The sequence below is a fragment of the Stegostoma tigrinum genome, chromosome 2 (assembly GCF_030684315.1).
Source record: "Stegostoma tigrinum isolate sSteTig4 chromosome 2, sSteTig4.hap1, whole genome shotgun sequence".
NCBI lineage: Eukaryota > Metazoa > Chordata > Chondrichthyes > Orectolobiformes > Stegostomatidae > Stegostoma > Stegostoma tigrinum.
Window position 1 is genome coordinate 160,034,224 of NC_081355.1, and position 23,356 is coordinate 160,057,579.

The 23,356-nt window shown below is 54.5% G+C and overlaps 1 protein-coding gene across 1 annotated transcript in view; it reads left to right on the forward strand.

Moving 5' to 3' along the window:
* The window catches only part of wdr97 (WD repeat domain 97), a 178,941-nt gene that overhangs the window by 141,319 nt on the left and 14,266 nt on the right, over positions 1-23,356 (forward strand). The window contains exons 18-19 of the mRNA XM_059641159.1: positions 12,230-12,427; positions 19,147-19,268. Coding sequence (XP_059497142.1) covers positions 12,230-12,427; positions 19,147-19,268 — 320 coding nt within the window. The remainder of the gene's footprint in view (positions 1-12,229; positions 12,428-19,146; positions 19,269-23,356) is intronic.

A 23,356-nucleotide genomic window follows, 5' to 3' on the forward strand; every position in this document is an offset into this window, starting at 1 on the left:
CCCCTCCCTCACTGTCCCCACTATCACTGTCCCCACTCTCACAGCTCCCACTCTCACTGTCCCCACTCTCACTGTCCCCACTCTCACTCTCCCCACTCTCTCCGTCCCGTCTCTCACTGTCCCCACTCTCACAGTCCCCACTGTCTCCGACCCGTGTCTCACTCTCCCCACTCTCACTGTCCCCACTGTCTCCGAACCCTCTCTCACTGTCCCCACTCTCTCCGACCCCTCTCTCACTGTCCCCACTCTCACTGTCCCCACTCTCACTGACCCCTCTCTCACTGTCCCCACTCTCACTGTCCCCACTCTCTCCGACCCTTCTCTCACTGTCTCCACTCTCACTGTCCCCACTCTCACTGTCCCCACTCTCTCCGACCCCACTCTCTCTGACCCCTCTCTCACAGTCCCCACTCTCACTGTCCCCACTCTCACTGACCCCTCTCTCACTGTCCCCACTCTCACTGTCCCCACTCTCTCCGACCCTTCTCTCACTGTCCCCACTCTCTCCGACCCCACTCTCTCCGACCCCTCTCTCACTGTCCCCTCTCTCACTGCCCCCACTCTCACTGTCCCCACTCTCACCGCTCCCACTCTCACTGTCCCCACTCTCACTGACCCCTCTCTCACTGTCCCCACTCTCACTGTCCCCACTCTCTCCGACCCTTCTCTCACTGTCCCCACTCTCTCCGACCCCACTCTCTCCGACCCCTCTCTCACTGTCCCCTCTCTCACTGCCCCCACTCTCACTGTCCCCACTCTCACCGCCCCCACTCTCACTGTCCCCACTCTCACTGACCCCACTCTCACTGTCTCCACTCTCACTGTCCCCTCTCTCTCCGACCCCTCTCTCATTGTCCCCACACTCACCGACCCCTCTCTCACTGTCCCCACTCTCACAGTCCCCACTCTCACCGTCCCCTCTCTCACTTTCCCCACTCTCACTGTCCCCACTCTCACAGTCCCCTCTCTCACTTTCCCCACTCTCACCGTCCCCACTCTCACAGTCCCCTCTCTCACTGTCCCCACTCTCACCGTCCCCACTCTCTCCGACCCGTCTCTCACTGTCCCCTCCCTCACTGTCCTCACTCTCTCCGACCCCTCTCTCACTGTCCCCACTCTCACTGTCCCCAGTCTCACTGTCCCCACCTTCACCGCCCCCACTCTGACCGCCCCCACTCTCACTGTCCCCACTCTCACTGTCCCCACTCTCACTGTCCCCACTCTCACCGTCCACACTCTCACTGTCCCCACTCTCTCCGACCCCTCTCTCACTGTCCCCACTCTCACTGTCCCCACTCTCTCTGACCCCACTGTCCCCACTCTCACCATCCCCTCTGTCACTGTCCCCACTCTCACTGTCCCCACTCTCACTGTGCCCACTGTCTCCGACCCTTCTCTCACTGTCCCCACTCTCTCCGACCCCACTCTCACTGTCCCCACTGTCTCCGACCCTTCTCTCACTGTCCCCACTCTCTCTGACCCCACTTTCACAGTCCCCACTCTCACTGTCCCCACTCTCACTGTCCCCACTCTCTCCGACCCTTCTCTCACTGTCCCCACTCTCTCCGACCCCACTCTCACTGTCCCCACTCTCACTGGCCGCACTCTCACTGTTCACACTCTCTCCGACCCCACTCTCACCGCCCCCACACTCACTGTCCCCTCTTTCACTGTCCCCACTCTCACTGTCCCCACTCTCACTGTCCCCACTCTCACTGTCCACACTCTCACTGTCCCCACTCTCACTGTCTCCACTGTCTCCGACCCCACTCTCACTGTTCCCACTCTCTCCGACCCCTCTCTCACTGTCTCCACTCTCACTGTCCCCACTCTCACTGTCCCCACTCTCTCCGGCCCCACTCTCACTGTCCCCACTCTCACTGTCCCCACTCTCACAGTCCCCACTCTCACTGTCCCCACTCTCACCGCCCCCACTCTCACTGTCCCCACTCTCTCCGACCCCACTCTCACCGCCCCCACTCTCACTGTCCCCACCCTCACTGTCCCCACTCTCACTGTCCCCACTCTCTCCGACCCTTCTCTCACTGCCCCCACTCTCTACGACCCCTCTCTCACTGTCCCCTCTCTCACCATCCCCTCTGTCACTGTCCCCACTCTCACTGTCCCCACTCTCACTGTCCCCACTCTCTCCGACCCCTCTCTCCCTGTCCCCATTCTCACAGTCCCCGCTCTCACTGTCCCCACTCTCACCGCCCCCACTCTCACTGCCTCCACTCTCACCATCCCCTCTCTCTCCGACCCCTCTCTCATTGTCCCCACACTCACCGACCCCTCTCTCACTGTCCCCACTCTCACAGTCCCCACTCTCACTGTCCCCACTCTCACCATCCCCACTCTCACTGTCCCCACTCTCTCCGACCCCACTCTCACAGTCCCCTCTCTCACTGTCCCCACTTTCACAGTCCCCACTCTCACCGTCCCCTCTCTCACTTTCCCCACTCTCACAGTCCCCAATCTCTCCAATCCCTCTCTCACTGTCCCCACTCTCACTGTCCCCACTCTAACCGCCCCCACTCTCACTGTCCCCACTCTCACAGTCCCCACTCTCACCGTCCCCACTCTCACTGTCCCCACTCTCTCCGACCCCACTCTCACAGTTCCCTCTCTCACTGTCCCCACTCTCACTGTCCTCACTCTCACTGTCCGCACTCTCTCCGACCCGTCTCTCACTGTCCCCACTCTCCCCGACCCCTCTCTCACTGTCCCCACTCTCACAGTCCCAACTCTCACTGTCCCCATTCTCTCCGACACCTCTCTCACTGTCCCCACTCTCAGTGTCCCCTCTCTCTCTGTCTCCACTCTCACCGCCCCCACTCTCACTGTCCCCACTCTCTCTGACCCCTCTCTCACTGTCCCCACTCTCACTGTCCCCACTCTCTCCGACCCCACTCTCACCGCCCCCTCTCTCACTGTCCCCACTCTCACTGCCCCTACTCTCACTGTCCCCACTCTCTACGACCCCTCTCTCACTGTCCCCACTCTCACTGCCCCCACTCTCTCCGACCCCTCTCTCACTGTCCCCTCTCTTACTGTCCCCACTCTTTCCGACCCCTCTCTCACTGTCCCGGCTCTCACCGTACCCTCTCTCACTGTCCCCACCCTCACTGTCCCCACTCTCTCCAACCCCTCTCTCACTGTCCCCACTCTCACTGCCCCTACTCTCACTGTCCCCACTCTCTACGACCCCTCTCTCACTTTCCCCACTCTCACAGTCCCCAATCTCTCCAATCCCTCTCTCACTGTCCCCACCCTCACTGTCCTCACTCTCTCCGACCCCACTCTCACTGTCCCCACTCTCACTGTCCCCACCTTCACCACCCCCACTCTGACCGCCCCCACTCTCACTGTCCCCACTCTCACTGTCCCCACTCTCTCCGACCCCTCTCTCACTGTCCCCACTCTCACTGTCCCCACTCTCACTGTCCCCATTCTCTCCGACCCCTCTCTCACTGTCCTCACTCTCACTGCCCCCACTCTCACTGTCCCCACTTTCACTGTCCCCATTCTCTCCGACCCCTCTCTCACTGTCCTCACTCTCTCCGACCCCTCTCTCACTGACCCCACTCTCACAGCCCCCACTCTCACCGCCCCCACTCTCACTGTCCCCACTCTCTCCGACCCCTCTCTCCCTGTCCCCATTCTCACAGTCCCCACTCTCACTGTCCCCACTCTCACGGCCCCCACTCTCACTGTCTCCACTCTCACCATCCCCTCTCTCTCCGACCCCACTCTCATTGTCCCCACACTCGCCGACTCCTCTCTCACTGTCCCCACTCTCACAGTCCCCACTCTCACTGTCCCCACTCTCACAGTCCCCACTCTCACAGTCCCCACTCTCACAGTCCCCACTCTCTCCAACCCCTCTCTCACTGTCCCCAGTCTCACTGTCCCCACCTTCACCACCCCCACTCTGACCGCCCCCACTCTCACTGTCCCCACTCTCACTGTCTCCACTCTCTCCGACCCCTCTCTCACTGCCCCACTCTGACTGTCCCCGCTCTCTCTGACCCCTCTCTCATTGTCCCCGCACTCACCGACCCCTCTCTCACTGTCCCCACTCTCACTGTCCCCACTCTCTCCGACCCTTCTCTCAAGGTTCCCACTCTCACCGCCCCCACTCTCACCGCCCCCACTCTCACTGTCCCCACTCTCTCCGACCCCACTCTCACCACCCCCACTCTCACCATCCCCTCTCTCTCCGACCCCTCTCTCATTGTCCCCGCACTCACCGACCCCTCTCTCACTGTCCCCACTCTCACAGTCCCCACTCTCACTGTCCCCACTCTCACCGTCCCCACTCTCACTGTCCCCACTCTCTCCGACCCCACTCTCACAGTCCCCTCTCTCACTTTCCCCACTCTCACTGTCCCCACTCTCTCCGAACCCTCTCTCACTGACCCCACTCTCACCATCCCCTCTCTCTCCGACCCCTCTCTCATTGTCCCCACACTCACCGACCCCTCTCTCACTGTCCCCACTCTCACAGTCCCCTCTCTCACTGTCCCCACTCTCACTGTCCCCACTCACTGTCCACACTCTCTCCGACCCCACTCTCACTGTCCCCACTCTCTCCTACCCGTCTCTCACTGTCCCCACTCTAACCGACCCCACTCTCAGTGTCCACAATCTCACTGTCCCCACTCTCACTGTCCCCACTCTCTCCGACCCCACTCTCACTGTCCCCACTCTCTCCTACCCGTCTCTCACTGTCCCCACTCTAACCGACCCCACTCTCAGTGTCCACAATCTCACTGTCCCCACTCTCACTGTCCCCACTCTCTCCGACCCCACTCTCACTGTCCCCATTCTCACAGTCCCCACTCTCACTGTCCCCACTCTCTCCGACCCCTCTCTCACTGCCCCACTCTCACTGTCCCCACTCTCACTGTCCCCATTCTCACCACCCCCACTCTCACTGTCCCCACTCTCTCCGACCCCACTCTCACTGTCCCCATTCTCACCATCCCCTGTCTCTCCGACCCCTCTCTCATTGTCCCCGCACTCACCGTTCCCACTCTCACTGTCCCCACTCTCTCCGACCCCACTCTCACAGTCCCCTCTCTCACTTTCCCCACTCTCACTGTCCCCACTCTCTCCGAACCCTCTCTCACTGACCCCACTCTCACCATCCCCTCTCTCTCCGACCCATCTCTCATTGTCCCCACACTCACCGACCCCTCTCTCACTGTCTCCACTCTCACAGTCCCCTCTCTCACTGTCCCCACTCTCACTGTCCCCACTCACTGTCCACACTCTCTCCGACCCCACTCTCACTGTCCCCACTCTCTCCTACCCGTCTCTCACTGTCCCCACTCTAACCGACCCCACTCTCAGTGTCCACAATCTCACTGTCCCCACTCTCTCCGACCGCACTCTCACAGTCCCCACTCTCACTGTCCCCACTCTCTACGACCCCTCTCTCACTGTCCCCTCTCTTACTGTCCCCACTCTTTCCGACCCCTCTCTCACTGTCCCTGCTCTCACCGTACCCTCTCTCACAGTCCCCACTCTCACTGTCCCCACTCTCTCCGACCCGTCTCTCACTGTCCCGTCTCTCACTGTCCCAACTCTCACTGTCCCCACTCTCACTGTCCCCACTCTCACCGTCCCCACTCTCACTGTCCCCACTCTCACTGTCCCCATGCTCACTGTCCCCACTCTCTCTGACCCCTCTCTCACTGTCCCCACTCTCACTGTCCCGACTCTCACCGTCCCCACTCTCACTGTCCCCACTCTCACTGTCCCCACTCTCACTGACCCCTCTCTCACTGTCCCCACTCTCACTGTCCCCACTCTCTCCGACCCTTCTCTCACTGTCTCCACTCTCACTGTCCCCACTCTCACTGTCCCCACTCTCTCCGACCCCACTCTCTCTGACCCCTCTCTCACAGTCCCCACTCTCACTGTCCCCACTCTCACTGACCCCTCTCTCACTGTCCCCACTCTCACTGTCCCCACTCTCTCCGACCCTTCTCTCACTGTCCCCACTCTCTCCGACCCCACTCTCTCCGACCCCTCTCTCACTGTCCCCTCTCTCACTGCCCCCACTCTCACTGTCCCCACTCTCACCGCCCCCACTCTCACTGTCCCCACTCTCACTGACCCCACTCTCACTGTCTCCACTCTCACAGTCCCCTCTCTCACTTTCCCCACTCTCTCCGACCCTTCTCTCACTGTCCCCACTCTCTCCGACCCCACTCTCTCCGACCCCTCTCTCACTGTCCCCTCTCTCACTGCCCCCACTCTCACTGTCCCCACTCTCACCGCCCCCACTCTCACTGTCCCCACTCTCACTGACCCCACTCTCACTGTCTCCACTCTCACTGTCCCCTCTCTCTCCGACCCCTCTCTCATTGTCCCCACACTCACCGACCCCTCTCTCACTGTCCCCACTCTCACAGTCCCCACTCTCACCGTCCCCTCTCTCACTTTCCCCACTCTCACTGTCCCCACTCTCACAGTCCCCTCTCTCACTTTCCCCACTCTCACCGTCCCCACTCTCACAGTCCCCTCTCTCACTGTCCCCACTCTCACCGTCCCCACTCTCTCCGACCCGTCTCTCACTGTCCCCTCCCTCACTGTCCTCACTCTCTCCGACCCCTCTCTCACTGTCCCCACTCTCACTGTCCCCAGTCTCACTGTCCCCACCTTCACCGCCCCCACTCTGACCGCCCCCACTCTCACTGTCCCCACTCTCACTGTCCCCACTCTCACTGTCCCCACTCTCACCGTCCACACTCTCACTGTCCCCACTCTCTCCGACCCCTCTCTCACTGTCCCCACTCTCACTGTCCCTACTCTAACTGACCCCACTGTCCTCACTCTCACCATCCCCTCTGTCACTGTCCCCACTCTCACTGTCCCCACTCTCACTGTGCCCACTGTCTCCGACCCTTCTCTCACTGTCCCCACTCTCTCCGACCCCACTCTCACTGTCCCCAATGTCTCCGACCCTTCTCTCACTGTCCCCACTCTCTCTGACCCCACTTTCACAGTCCCCACTCTCACTGTCCCCACTCTCACTGTCCCCACTCTCTCCGACCCTTCTCTCACTGTCCCCACTCTCACTGGCTGCACTCTCACTGTTCACACTCTCTCCGACCCCACTCTCACCGCCCCCACACTCACTGTCCCCTCTTTCACTGTCCCCACTCTCACTGTCCCCACTCTCACTGTCCCCACTCTCACTGTCCCCTCTCTCTCCGACCCCTCTCTCATTGTCCCCACACTCACCGACCCCTCTCTCACTGTCCCCACTCTCACAGTCCCCACTCTCACCGTCCCCTCTCTCACTTTCCCCACTCTCACCGTCCCCACTCTCACAGTCCCCTCTCTCACTGTCCCCACTCTCACCGTCCCCACTCTCTCCGACCCGTCTCTCACTGTCCCCTCCCTCACTGTCCTCACTCTCTCCGACCCCTCTCTCACTGTCCCCACTCTCACTGTCCCCAGTCTCACTGTCCCCACCTTCACCGCCCCCACTCTGACCGCCCCCACTCTCACTGTCCCCACTCTCACTGTCCCCACTCTCACTGTCCCCACTCTCACCGTCCACACTCTCACTGTCCCCACTCTCTCCGACCCCTCTCTCACTGTCCCCACTCTCACTGTCCCCACTCTCTCTGACCCCACTGTCCCCACCCTCACCATCCCCTCTGTCACTGTCCCCACTCTCACTGTCCCCACTCTCACTGTGCCCACTGTTTCCGACCCTTCTCTCACTGTCCCCACTGTCTCCGACCCCACTCTCACTGTCCCCACTCTTACCGCCCGCACTCTCACTGTCTCCACTCTCACTGTCCCCACTCTCACTGCCCCCACTCTCACTGTCCCCACTCTCTCCGACCCCTCTCTCACTGTCTCCACTCTCACTGTCCCCACTCTCACTGCCCCCACTCTCACTGTCCCCACTTTCACTGTCCTCACTCTCTCCGACCCCTCTCTCACTGACCCCACTCTCACCGCCCCCACTCTCACTGTCCCCACTCTCTCCGGCCCCACTCTCACTGTCCCCACTCTCACTGTCCCCACTCTCACTGTCGCCACTCACTCCGAGCCCTCTCTCACTGTCCCCTCTCTTACTGTCCCCACTCTCTACGACCCCTCTCTCACTGTCCCCACTCTCACTGTCCCCACTCTCTCCGACCCGTCTCTCACTGTCCCGTCTCTCACTGTCCCAACTCTCACTGTCCCCACTCTCTCTGACCCCTCTCTCACTGTCCCCACTCTCACTGTCCCCACTCTCACCGTCCCCACTCTCACTGTCCCCACTCTCACTGTCCCCATGCTCACTGTCCCCACTCTCTCTGACCCCTCTCTCACTGTCCCCACTCTCACTGTCCCCACTCTCACCGTCCCCACTCTCACTGTCCCCAATCTCACTGTCCCCACTCTCACTGACCCCTCTCTCACTGTCCCCACTCTCACTGTCCCCACTCTCTCCGACCCTTCTCTCACTGTCTCCACTCTCACTGTCCCCACTCTCACTGTCCCCACTCTCTCCGACCCCACTCTCTCTGACCCCTCTCTCACAGTCCCCACTCTCACTGTCCCCACTCTCACTGACCCCTCTCTCACTGTCCCCACTCTCACTGTCCCCACTCTCTCCGACCCTTCTCTCACTGTCCCCACTCTCTCCGACCCCACTCTCTCCGACCCCTCTCTCACTGTCCCCTCTCTCACTGCCCCCACTCTCACTGTCTCCACTCTCACCGCCCCCACTCTCACTGTCCCCACTCTCACTGACCCCACTCTCACTGTCTCCACTCTCACTGTCCCCTCTCTCTCCGACCCCTCTCTCATTGTCCTCACACTCACCGACCCCTCTCTCACTGTCCCCACTCTCACAGTCCCCACTCTCACCGTCCCCTCTCTCACTTTCCCCACTCTCACTGTCCCCACTCTCACAGTCCCCTCTCTCACTTTCCCCACTCTCACCGTCCCCACTCTCACAGTCCCCTCTCTCACTGTCCCCACTCTCACCGTCCCCACTCTCTCCGACCCGTCTCTCACTGTCCCCTCCCTCACTGTCCTCACTCTCTCCGACCCCTCTCTCACTGTCCCCACTCTCACTGTCCCCAGTCTCACTGTCCCCACCTTCACCGCCCCCACTCTGACCGCCCCCACTCTCACTGTCCCCACTCTCACTGTCCCCACTCTCACTGTCCCCACTCTCACCGTCCACACTCTCACTGTCCCCACTCTCTCCGACCCCTCTCTCACTGTCCCCACTCTCACTGTCCCCACTCTCACTGTCCCCACTGTCCTCACTCTCACCATCCCCTCTGTCACTGTCCCCACTCTCACTGTCCCCACTCTCACTGTGCCCACTGTCTCCGACCCTTCTCTCACTGTCCCCACTCTCTCCGACCCCACTCTCACTGTCCCCAATGTCTCCGACCCTTCTCTCACTGTCCCCACTCTCTCTGACCCCACTTTCACAGTCCCCACTCTCACTGTCCCCACTCTCACTGTCCCCACTCTCTCCGACCCTTCTCTCACTGTCCCCACTCTCTCCGACCCCACTCTCACTGTCCCCACTCTCACTGGCTGCACTCTCACTGTTCACACTCTCTCCGACCCCACTCTCACCGCCCCCACACTCACTGTCCCCTCTTTCACTGTCCCCACTCTCACTGTCCCCACTCTCACTGTCCCCACTCTCACTGTCCCCTCTCTCTCCGACCCCTCTCTCATTGTCCCCACACTCACCGACCCCTCTCTCACTGTCCCCACTCTCACAGTCCCCACTCTCACCGTCCCCTCTCTCACTTTCCCCACTCTCACTGTCCCCACTCTCACAGTCCCCTCTCTCACTTTCCCCACTCTCACCGTCCCCACTCTCACAGTCCCCTCTCTCACTGTCCCCACTCTCACCGTCCCCACTCTCTCCGACCCGTCTCTCACTGTCCCTCCCTCACTGTCCTCACTCTCTCCGACCCCTCTCTCACTGTCCCCACTCTCACTGTCCCCAGTCTCACTGTCCCCACCTTCACCGCCCCCACTCTGACCGCCCCCACTCTCACTGTCCCCACTCTCACTGTCCCCACTCTCACCGTCCACACTCTCACTGTCCCCACTCTCTCCGACCCCTCTCTCACTGTCCCCACTCTCACTGTCCCCACTCTCTCTGACCCCACTGTCCCCACTCTCACCATCCCCTCTGTCACTGTCCCCACTCTCACTGTCCCCACTCTCACTGTGCCCACTGTTTCCGACCCTTCTCTCACTGTCCCCACTCTCTCCGACCCCACTCTCACTGTCCCCACTGTCTCCGACCCTTCTCTCACTGTTCCCACTCTCTCTGACCCCACTTTCACAGTCCCCACTCTCACTGTCCCCACTTTCACTGTCCTCACTCTCTCCGACCCCTCTCTCACTGACCCCACTCTCACCGCCCCCACTCTCACTGTCCCCACTCTCACAGTCCCCACTCTCACTGTCCCCACTCTCACCGCCCCCACTCTCACTGTCCCCACTCTCTCCGACCCCACTCTCACCGCCCCCACTCTCACTGTCCCCACCCTCACTGTCCCCACTCTCACTGTCCCCACTCTCTCCGACCCTTCTCTCACTGCCCCCACTCTCTACGACCCCTCTCTCACTGTCCCCTCTCTCACCATCCCCTCTGTCACTGTCCCCACTCTCACTGTCCCCACTCTCTCCGACCCCTCTCTCCCTGTCCCCATTCTCACAGTCCCCACTCTCACTGTCCCCACTCTCACCGCCCCCACTCTCACTGCCTCCACTCTCACCATCCCCTCTCTCTCCGACCCCTCTCTCATTGTCCCCACACTCACCGACCCCTCTCTCACTGTCCCCACTCTCACAGTCCCCACTCTCACTGTCCCCACTCTCACCATCCCCACTCTCACTGTCCCCACTCTCACTGTCCCCACTCTCTCTGACCCCACTGTCCCCACTCTCACCATCCCCTCTCTCACTGTCCCCACTCTCACTGTCCCCTCTCTCACTGTCTCCACTCTCACCGTCCACATTGCTACAGAACACGACCCATGTGTTTAGCTCCTGCCACACGACCCGACTCCTTCAGCAGGTAATTTAAGGGTGGTGCGTGGCAGAGGATTAGAATCACTGCAAAGAGGAGAAGGAGAACGAAAGCAAAAGGAACTGGGTGTGAGTAGCCGAGTGGAGCCCCAAATGGAATGACTTACCCTGCTGCCATCTTCCTTTTTGATTCCTTTCTGGGTGAGGGCTGTTAGGTTTGGTGCATTGTTATGAGCTATTGGTTATTGAGGTGCTTTCCCAGACTGTGTTCTAAACAAGGGTCACTGGACCCAAAATATTAACTCTGTTTCTTTCTCCACAGACATTACTAGACCTGCTGAATTTCTTCACCACTCTGTGTGTTTGTGTCACAGTGGGAATTGGGGGCCTGGTGAGGACACCCTGGGGGGTGCTCTCATGACTGCTATGACTATTAATAGAGTTGTGCTGACATACAGCTCAGAAACAAGCCCTTCAGCCCAACTCATCCAAGCTGACCAGGTATCCTAAATTAATTAAGTCCCATTTTCCAGCATGTGGCCCATATCCCTCTAAGCCCTTCCTATCCGTGTACCCATCCAGATGCCTTTTAAATGCTGTAACTGTACCAGCCTCCACCACTTCCTCTGGCAGCTCATTCCATACATGCACCACCCTCTGTGTGAAAAAGTAGCCCTTTAGGTCCCTTTTAAAGCTTACACCTCTCACCTTAAACCCCTGCCCCGTAGACTTCCCTACTCCTGGGTGGAAAGGACCTTGGGTGGTCACCGTATTCATGCCCCTCATGATTTTATAAACCTCTATCGGGTCACCCATTGACCTCTTACATTCCAGGGAGAATAGTCCCAGCCTATCCAGCTTCTCCTTGTAACTGAAACCCTCCAGTCCTTCCAAAGGTTTGAAGAGATTCAGGATTATGGTAATGGTCTGGAATGATGCAACTGCCTGCCTGTCTGCCTGGACCTGCCTGTTATGATGCAGAGCAGGTGATGAAGTCAGGTATTCAGGACAGACTCCCCAGATTCTGACAGAGCAGTGCCCATCCTCTGGTGTGGGGGACCTTGCAGCCCAACTGAAATGGGAGCCTGTTGTACGCAGCTGGGCTGACAACTCAGTGACCAGCCACCTTCCCACCAGAGACCCTATGCTTTCCCTTTGCTGATCATCTGGTTTTCTTCCCTGCTCCCCCAAAATGTTCCAGATCTTTCCACCAGAGCTAACGGAGACAGCGTTTGCAGAGATGCTCATCATGACCTTGGCGACTGTTGATTACAATGTGAAGGAGGGTATAGTGAAAGCCCTGGTGTTCCTGCTGCAGTGCCACCCCTCCAATGTCACCGCAGTGGCCCACGATGCCCTGATTACTGCCCTCAACGGTTCATCACCACCAGACCAGAAGGTATGACCCTGTCAGCTGGGACTTAACAACCTCAGATTCAGCTACAATCCGATCAGATTCACATCTGTCGTGGTATGAGAAACTCTAGTTAAACAGGCTGTACTTTGAAACACTGAAGGGAATGATCAGTAAGGTTTTGTGAAAGGGGAATGATGTGAATGATGTTCAACCAAGAGTTTCCTTGAAGGAATAATAGGTGCCGTGGATAAAGAGGACCCTGTAGACATACTGTACCTGGATTTCCCGAAGGAATTTGACAACCCGCTGGAGTTCATTGTGGAAAATAGAAGGCACAGAGATAAGATTGGCTGGTCAACAGAGAACAGGGTCTGTAGATCACTAGGTCTTTGTCTGACTGACAACATGGAGAATTCAATCTCGCAGGGCTCTCAACCTTTTGCAAATGTATCAATGTCATAAGTTACACGACACCAGGTTACAGTCCAACAGCTTTATTTGAAATCACAAGCTTTCAGTGCACTTCCCCTTCGTCAGGTGAAACGAAGGAGCAGTGTTCCGCAAGCTTGTGTTTTCAAATAAACCTGATGGACTGTAACCAGGTGTCGTGTGATTTCTGACTTTGTCCACCCCAGTCCGACACCGGCACCTCTATATCGCAGTCATATCAATGACTTAGATGAAGCGAATGAAGATGTAAATTCTCGGGTGATACTGAGCAGGGTAGGGTAATGTGAAGAAAATGCCAGGAAACTGTAGATGGATATGGATAGACTTAGTCAGTGAGTAATAATCTGGGGGCAGGTGGAGTACAATGTGGGAAAATGTGAGGTTCTGTAGTTTGATCGGAAGATTGATAAAGCAGTGTGTCACTTAAACAGAGAGTGACTGCAGAATTCCAAAACGCTGAGGGATGGAAGTGTTTGTGTGGGAGGTACTGCCCAGAATGTAAAGGCTAATGCGAGGTTCTCCTTTATTACCAGAGGAATTGAACAGATAAACTAAGGAGGTTTTATTTCAGTAATACAGGGCATTGTTCAGACCACATTCTCAAATACCGTGTCTTGGTCCCCTCATTTAAAGAAAGATGTAAGTGTATTGGAGACAGTTCAGAGGAGATTTACAGGGTGATAGCTGGAATGAGTGGGTTGCCTTAAGCTGGGGCAGGCAGGTCTTAGAGTTGAGAGTGAGAATTGAAGTTTAAGAACCTGAATAGCCTTGACAAGGTGACCGTGGAAAGGATGTGTTTCCTTATGGGTGAGCTGAGAACTGGGGGCACTGTTATAAATTTATGGTTTTCCCGAATGAGGGAATATTTTTAGATTATTTTAGATTTAGATTCCCTACAGTGTGGAAACAGGCCCTTCAGCCCAACAAGTCCACACTGCCCCTTGAAGCATCCCACCCAGACCCATCCTCCTATAACCCACACACCCGTGAACACTATGGGCAATTTAGCATGGCCAATCCACCCTAGCCTGCACGTCTTTGGACTGTGGGAGGAAACCGGAGCACCCGGAGGGATCCCACACAGACACGGGGAGAATGTGCAAACTCCACACAGACTGTCTCCCGAGGGTGGAATCGAACCTGGGTCCCTGGGGCTGTGAGGCAGCAGAGCTAAACACTGAGCCACCGTGCCGCGCCCCCCCAACTTCTCCCAAGTTATTGTGTTACTTTGGAATGCTCCACCTTAGAATGCAGTGGGGGAGGGATCATTAAATATCTTTAAGGCGGAGGTGAATAGATTCCTGTTTGGAGGCGAATCAAAGGGTAGAGGGAGTGGGAGCTGTGAATGTGCGATTGGAAACACAAACAGGTTGGCCATCATCTTATTGGGTGGTGCTGCTGAAGGGTCTCATCCTGCTTCGAACCAGAGAAAATAATCAAAGCTTAAGGTCCTTTATCCAAATACGCGCAACGTCTGTACCAGGATCATTGCGGTACAGATAGAAATAAGACCATAAGACAAAGGAGTGGAAGTAAGGCCATTTGGTCCATCAAGTCCATTCCGCCATTTAAATCATGGCTGATGGGCATTTCAACTCCACTTCCCTGCACTCTCTCCATGGCCCTTGATTCCTTTTGAGATCAAGAATTTATCGATCTCTGCCTTGAAATAAGTGAATATGACTCGACGCCCATTCACAGAGACATGGTGACAGCTGATCAGCACTGGGAGCTTCATATTTCAACAGTAATGAACATTCCAGGAGAAAAGATTGAAAGGAATGGGAGGTGGGTTAGTGTTGTTAATATACTAAAGTACCAGCGCAGGGGTGATCAGTAATATTCTTGCAATAGATTGTGATATGGAATTAGTTTGGCTGGAAATAAGGGAACAGGAAAGGAAAGAACTGATGGCGGGGGTGGGGGGGGGGGGGAGGAGTGGTGGAGTCGTCTATACAGCCCTGAAGAGTTGTTAGTTGTCCCACTTTGTAAACTGAGACGGATACAACGGGCTGACCGACCTTTTTCTGGCAGTAGATCTCTATGACTATTGGGAGAGTCTCAAACTAGTCACGTAATAAGGGGAGACTCATTTAAAATGGAGACCCTTCAGCCCAACCAGTCTGTGCCAACCATAATCCTAAACTAAACTAGTTGCACCTGCCTGCTCCTGGCCCATACCCCTCCAAACCTTTCCTATTCATGTACTTTTCCAAATGTGTTTTAAAAATGGTAATTGTACCCATAATTGTACACGAGCCACCCTCTGTGTAAAGTATATCAAGTCTTTTCTAAATCTCTCTAGTGTCACCTTAAAATTGTGCCCCCTAGTCTTGAAATCCCCCAGCCTGGTGAAGAAGAAACAACTCCCGCTAATGAATGAATGAATATCCGGAATCATCTACCACAGAGAGTTAGAACTATACAGAGTTATACGGAGGAAGCTCTTTGCGCATCAGGTCTCTACCACCAAAGCTACTCTGGCACCATCTTCTGGTGCTGGGCCCACAGCCTTCCATTTTATCCCATTTCAAATGAGTACTTTTTAAAGGCTGTGAGGCTTCTCATTTCAGCAGCCCTCACTGGCAGTGCATGGCAGAAAAATCAAATTCTACCACCCACCACAGCAGGATTCAAACCTGGGTCCCCAGAACACTTCCGCCATTTACAATCCGACCCCACCACCCAAGACATTTTTCCATCCCCACCCCTGTCTGCTTTCCGGAGAGACCACTCTCTCCGTGACTCCCTTGTTCGCTCCACACTGCCCTCCAACCCCACCACACCCGGCACCTTCCCCTGCAACCGCAGGAAATGCTACACTTGTCCCCACACCTCCTCTCTCACCCCCATCCCAGGCCCCAAGATGACATTCCACATTAAGCAGAGGTTCACCTGCACATCTGCCAATGTGGTATACTGCATCCACTGTACCCGGTGCGGCTTTCTCTACATTGGGGAAACCAAGCGGAGGCTTGGGGACCGCTTTGCAGAACACCTCCGCTCAGTTCGCAACAAACAACTGCACCTCCCAGTCGCAAACCATTTCCACTCCCCCTCCCATTCTCTTGATGACATGTCCATCATGGGCCTCCTGCACTGCCACAATGATGCCACCCGAAGGTTGCAGGAACAGCAACTCATATTCCGCCTGGGAACCCTGCAGCCATATGGTATCAATGTGGACTTCACCAGTTTCAAAATCTCCCCTTCCCCCACTGCATCCCCAAACCAGCCCAGTTCACCCCCTCCCCCCACTGCACCACACAACCAGCCCAGCTCTTCCCCCCCACCCACTGCATCCCAAAACCAGTCCAACCTGTCTCTGCCTCCCTAACCGGTTCTTCCTCTCACCCATCCCTTCCTCCCACCCCAAGCCGCACCCCCAGCTACCTACTAACCTCATCCCACCTCCTTGACCTGTCCGTCTTCCCTGGACTGACCTATCCCCTCCCTACCTCCCCACCCACACCTTCTCCACCTATCTTCTTTACTCTCCATCTTCGGTCCGCCTCCCCCTCTCTCCCTATTTATTCCAGTTCCCTCCCCCCATCCCCCTCTCTGATGAAGGGTCTAGGCCCGAAACGTCAGCTTTTGTGCTCCTGAGATGCTGCTTGGCCTGCTGTGTTCATCCAGCCTCACATTTTATTATCTTGGAATCTCCAGCATCTGCAGTTCCCATTATCTCTCTCTCTCCCCAGAACATTCCCTGGTTTAATAGTCTAACGATAATATCACACTAGGCCATTGCCTGCCCTAGTCAGTGTTGTGTGGTCCTAAAGGATCACGGAAAGATTTCATTTGGCAGACACTGAAGAAAATACTTGTCCATCTTGCCTTGTTTTGTGATTACTCTTTCTGAGTCAGACACTCGCAATCAAAGCGGAATACACTCTAGGAACGGGTTGCATTGTCTTTTTGTCTCTGAGAGTTCCTGGCTTTTTGATGAACATTTTATAGACCATATTTTGCTGATGTCAGCTGTCCTCAGTAAGCCTTTGTACAATATCTACTCTCATATTCTTTCAGATTCTAAATAATAACCGAAAGAACTGCGGATGCTGTAATTTGGGAACAGAAACAGAAGTTGCTGGAAGAGCTCAGCAGGTCTGGCAGCATCTGTGAAGAGAAAATTAAAGTTAATGTTTCGGATCCAGTGACCCTTCCTCAGAAGCTTTTCTAGCAATTTCAGTTTTTGCTCCTCATTTACAGCACCCACAGTTCTTTTGGTTTTTTGTTTGGTCTTGATTTAACTTTTTTGGAATCCTTCAAGGAACGTATTTGACTGATTGCATTTTCACACTGTCCTTGAGTCGGTGGGCTCCTACCTCTGCTGATTGCACTAACCACTAACGTTAAACATGAATCACTCTCGATTAACTTCATTCCTGATAACTGTATTTAGCTCTGGTCTAACAAGCGGGCTTTTAAAACCAGACCTTCCCCGACAATAGAACATAGAACATAGAACAGTACAGCACAGAACAGGCCCTTCAGCCCACGATGTTGTGCCGACCATTGATCCTCATGTATGCACCCTCAAATTTCTGTGACCATATGCATGTCCAGCAGTCTCTTAAATGTCCCCAATGACCTTGCTTCCACAACTGCTGCTGGCAATGCATTCCATGCTCTCACAACTCTCTGTGTAAAGAACCCGCCTCTGACATCCCCTCTATACTTTCCTCCAACCAGCTTAAAACTATGACCCCTCATGTTAGCCTTTTCTGCCCTGGGAAATAGTCTCTGGCTATCAACTCTATCTATGCCTCTCATTATCTTGTATACCTCAATTAGGTCCCCTCTCCTCCTCCTTTTCTCCAATGAAAAGAGTCTGAGCTCAGTCAACCTCTCTTCATAAGATAAGCGCTCCAGTCCAGGCAGCATCCTGGTAAACCTCCTCTGAACCTTCTCCAAAGCATCCACATCTTTCCTATAATAGGGCGACCAGAACTAGATGCAGTATTCCAAGTGCGGTCTATCGAAAATTTTATAGAGCTGCAACAAGATCTCACGACTCTTAAACTCAATCCCCCTGTTAATGAAAGCCAAAACACCATATGCTTTCTTAACAACCCTGTCCACTTGGGTGGCCATAATGACAATGTGTCATTATACTGATAATTCAAATAGTCAAGCTAGAGCGTTGCTGAAAAAGACACATGTTGGTGAAACTTTTTGTCTTGCACTCATCAGGACACTTCACAAGAATACCAATACACAGGCAGAAACAAAGTGAGAGGATAATGCTCCAGCATTGCCAGGTCCTACTATCTGAGAGGATAATGCTGATTGGCTGACAAGTTGATTCTAATTGGTGGAGGCGTTGCCACGGAGAATGCACCAATGAATGATGATTGACAATCAACTGCGTAGTGTTGTTTAAATGTTAAGTCAAACAGGTCGATTCTGATTGGGTAGGGCATAGCTCTGAGAAATGACCTAGTGAATGGCTAACACCTGTTGAGTGGTAACAGGTGTAGTGTGTGTACATGTTTGTTCTGCCTTTAGAGAACACCGGCCTGTGTATTGAGGTATGGAGCTCCTAGGCCACACTGTATGCCCGATTTGACAATTTTAAATTGATCATCAGCCACCAGGTGAGGTGAAGAGGGAGTGTGAGGGGAAAACAGCGATGTGGTTTGGAAGGTCTGAACTGCCTCTTTCTGTGTAAAGAAAGGGTGGCATTAGTGAAACCCATTACCTTAGGGTGAGAGTAGAGATTGATGCGAGACCGGGGCGGGGGGTGCGGTGACGTGGGGGAAGCTAATACAGTAACCCACATTCTCACTCTATCTCTCAGTCTCTCTCTCTGTATCTCTCTCACTCACTCTCTCATACTCTATCTCATTCTCTCTCGCTCAGTCTCTCACATTCTCTCTCTCACTCTTTCACTCACAGTTTCACTCTCTCTCACATTCTCTCTCTCTCTTACTCTCTCTCACTCACACTTTCTCACATTCTCACTCTCTCATTCTCTCTCTGTCTCTCGCGCACCCACTCTCTCTCTCACTCACTGTCACCCTCGCTCTCTCACTCCAACACTTTCTGTCTCGTACACTCTCACATTCTCACTCTCGCTCTCTGTCGCACTCAATCTCTCTCTCACGTTCACTGTCTCTCTCATTCTCTCTCTCACCTTCTTGCTCTCACTCTCTCTCTCCCTCAGTTGTCTCTCTATAGGTTCCCTGAGACCATCGGCGTTCCTGGATTTAAGTTTCAGCTTATCGGTACCTGCAGCATTTTATTTTCTTTTCCTTCACAGGATGGTTTTGTGGCAGTGCCTGTCATGATTTTCTTTTTGTTTATAGATCCAACTACAAGAAAATTTTATCCGTACTGCCCTGTGGGCTCTGAAGGAGTTAACACCGAATAGCGAAGAGCTGCTGGTGGAGTTAATGGTTCAGTACCTTCAGTCAGGCATTCTGCTCAGGTTTGTAACCTCACAACAAATGGAAGGGGAAATGCTACATCTATTCACATGGTTTGGCTGTGCAGACCTTGAATATTGATTGAAGAGAGACACTGTTGCATCTTTTCATCCTTCGCCAGGATTAAATCACAAGAATACCAAATCTCCATTTATACCCCTGCCTCAGCCAATCGCCGTTGTCTTACCAACCAATCAGCACCCTTTTCACCTGCAGCATAAATTGTTGTGATTGTTTGAAATCTGGTATTCTTGCTATCAATCCTGATGTGTGCATAGCTGAGGAGCTTTGGCAACATGTCTCTCTTTTTAGCAATATTTGTGTTAATTGTTCTGAATTTGTCATGAGCCAAAACCAGAATTCACTTGACACCACGTTACAGTCCAACAGGTCTCTTTGAAATCACAAACTTTCGAAGCGCTGCTCCTTCATCAGGTAATGCGTCACTTGGTCTATAACCTGGTCTCATGTGACTTATGACTTTGTCCACCACAGTCCAACACCAGCATCACCACATCATTAGTAAAACCAGCATTTTTATCCATCTGTAATGAATTGTGAGGCGGTGCAGGGAGTGGGATGTTTGTGGATGTGGTGCCAATCAAGCAGCTGCTTTGTCCTGGATGGTGTTGAGCTTCTTGAGTGTTGTTGGGGCTGCCCCCATCCAGGCAAGTGGGGAGTGTTCCATCACAGTCCTGACTTGTGGGGAGTATCCCATCGCACCCCTGACTTGTGGGGCGTATCCCGTCGCACCCCTGACTTGTGGGGAATATAGGGGCATATCCCGTCGCACCCCTGACTTGTGGGGCATATCCCGTTGCACCCCTGACTTGTGGGGAGTATCCCGTTGCACCCCTGACTTGTGGGGAATGTAGGGGAGTATCCCGTCACACCCCTGACTTGTGGGGCGTATCCCGTCGCACCCCTGACTTGTGGGGAGTATCCCGTCGCACCCCTGACTTGTGGGGCGTATCCCGTCGCACCCCTGACTTGTGGGGAGTATCCCGTCGCACCCCTGATTTGTGGGGAATATAGGGGAGTATCCCGTCGCACCCCTGACTTGTGGAGAATATTCCATCGCACTCCTGACTTGTGGGGAGTATCCCATCGCACCCCTGACTTGTGGGGAATATAGGGGAGTATCCCGTCGCACCCCTGACTTGTGGAGAGTATCCCATCGCACCCCTGACTTGTGGGGAATATAGGGGAGTATCCCGTCGCACTCCTGACTTGTGGGGAGTATCCCATCGCACTCCTGACTTGTGGGGAATATATGGGAGTATCCCATCGCACCCCTGATTTGTGGGGAGTATCCCATCGCACTCCTGATTTGTGGAGAATATTCCATCACACTCCTGACATGTGGAGAATATTCCATCACACTCCTGATTTGTGGAGAATATTCCATCGCACTCCTGATTTGTGGGGAATGTAGGGGAGTATCCCATCGCACTCCTGACTTGTGGGGAGTATTCCATCGCACTCCTCACTTGTGGGGAGTATTCCATCGCACTCCTGACTTGTGGAGAATATTCCATCGCACTCCTGACTTATGGGGAATATAGGGGAGTATCCCGTCGCACTCCTGACTTGTGGGGAGTATCCCGTCGCTCTCCTGACTTGTGGGGAGTATTTCATCACACTCCTGACTTGTGGGACGTATCCCATCGCACTCCTGACTTGTGGGTAATATAGGGGAGTATCCCATCACACTCCTGATTTGTGGAGAATATTCCATCGCACTCCTGACTTGTGGGGAGTATCCCATCGCACTCCTGATTTGTGGAGAATATTCCATCGCACTCCTGACTTGTGGGGAGTATTCCATCACACTCCTAATTTGTGGAGAATATTCCATCGCATTCCTGACTTGTGGGGAGTATCCCATCGCACTCCTGACTTGTGGGGAGTATCCCATCACACTCCTGATTTGTGGAGAATATTCCATCACACTCCTGACTTGTGGGGAGTATCCCATCGCACTCCTGACTTGTGGGGAGTATTCCATCACACTCCTGACTTGTGGGGAGTATCCATCGCACTCCTGATTTGTGGGGAGTATTCCATCGCACTCCTGACTTGTGGGGAGTATTCCATCACACCCCTGACTTGTGGGGAGTATTCCATCGCACTCCTGACTTGTGGGGAGTATTCCATCACACCCCTGACTTGTGGGGAGTATCCCATCGCACTCCTGACTTGTGGGGAATATAGGGGAGTATCCCATCGCACTCCTGATTTGTGGAGAGTATTCCATCGCATTCCTGACTTGTCAGAACTTGACAAACAAATGGCAGCCACTTGACTCTCTGAGCCTGATCCACCATCCAACAGGATCATGGCTGATCAGACTTTCCTCATACCCCATTTCCTGCCCTTTCCCCCTAACACTCGATTCCCAAGCTGATCAACAATCCATCTCAGCTTGAAATATTCTCAAAGACTCTGCCCCCACAGCTCTCTTTGATAAGGAGTCCCAAAGATCACAATCCTCTGGAAGAAGAAATTCCTCCCCATCTCAGTCTTCAATTGGTGCCCCTTTACTCTGAGTCTGTCCCTCTGTTCCTAGACTCTCCCATGAGGGGAAACATCGTCTCCACTTTGACCCTGTCAAGAGCTTTAAGAAACGCTATGTTTCAATGAGATAATCTCTCATTCTTCTAAACTCCAGTGAGTCGAGTCCCAACCTGTTTAGATTTGGCTCATAAGACAATCCCCCCCCCCCCCCCAAACCAGGGATCATCCGCGTGAACATTCCCTGAGCTGCCCCCAGTAAAACAATATCTTTCCTTCGCTTTGGGGGCCATCACTGCTCACAGTGATGTAGATGTGGTCTCACCAGCACCTTGTACAGCTGCAGCAAGATGTCCCTAATCTTAAATCCCAACCCCACTGAAATAAGGGCCAACTTTCCATTAGCCTTCCTGACTACCTGCTGTACCCTGTGTGAGCAAGCTTTCTGTGTTTTGTGCACAATTCCGCCCCCCCCCCCACCCCCCAAGTCCTGCTGTGTTGCTGCTTCCTGTAATTTTTCTCCATTTGAACAATACTCTATCAATATCTCTCTGTAAACTGTTTGTATCCCTCTCTTTATAACCCTTTCATGCCGATTGCAATTTTGGCTACAATGCCTTTCTCCAAGTCATTAGAGTTTATTGTAAACTGTTGTGGTCCCTGCACTGATCCCTGTGGAACCCCATTGGTTATAGATCACCAACCTGAAAAACAATCCCTTCAAGGACCGCAACTTTCCCCCCACAGTGATCGAGAACAGCCTTGACCGCGTCTCCCGCATTTCCCGCAACACATCCCTCACACCCCGCCCTCGCCACAACCGCCCAAAGAGGATCCCCCTCGTTCTCACGCACCACGCCACCAACCTCCGGATACAACGCATCATCCTCCGACACTTCTGCCATCTACAATCCGACCCCACCACCCAAGACATTTTTCCATCCCCACCCTTGTCTGCTTTCCGGAGAGACCACTCTCTCTGTGACTCCCTTGTTCGCTCCACACTGCCCTCCAACCCCACCACACCCGGCACATTCCCCTGCAACCGCAGGAAATGCTACACTTGCCCCCACACCTCCTCCCTCACCCCTATCCCAGGCCCCAAGATGACATTCCACATTAAGCAGAGGTTCACCTGCACATTTGCCAATGTGGTATACTGCATCCACTGTACCCGGTGTGGCTTCCTCTACATTGGGGAAACCAAGCGGAGGCTTGGGGACCGCTTTGCAGAACACTTCAGCTCGGTTCGCAATAAACAACTGCACCTCCCAGTCGTGAACCATTTCAACTCCCCCTCCCATTCTTTAGATGACATGTCCATCATGGGCCTCCTGCAGTGCCACAATGATGCCACCCGAAGGTTGCAGGAACAGCAACTCCTATTCCGCCTGGGAACCCTGCAGCCCAATGGCATCAATGTGGACTTCACCAGTTTCAAAATCTCCCCTTCCCCCACCGCATCCCTAAACCAGCCCAGTTCGTACCCTCCCCCCACTGCACCACGCAACCAGCCCAGCTCTTCCCCTCCACCCACTGCATCCCAAAACCAGCCCAGCCAGTCTCTGCCTCCCTA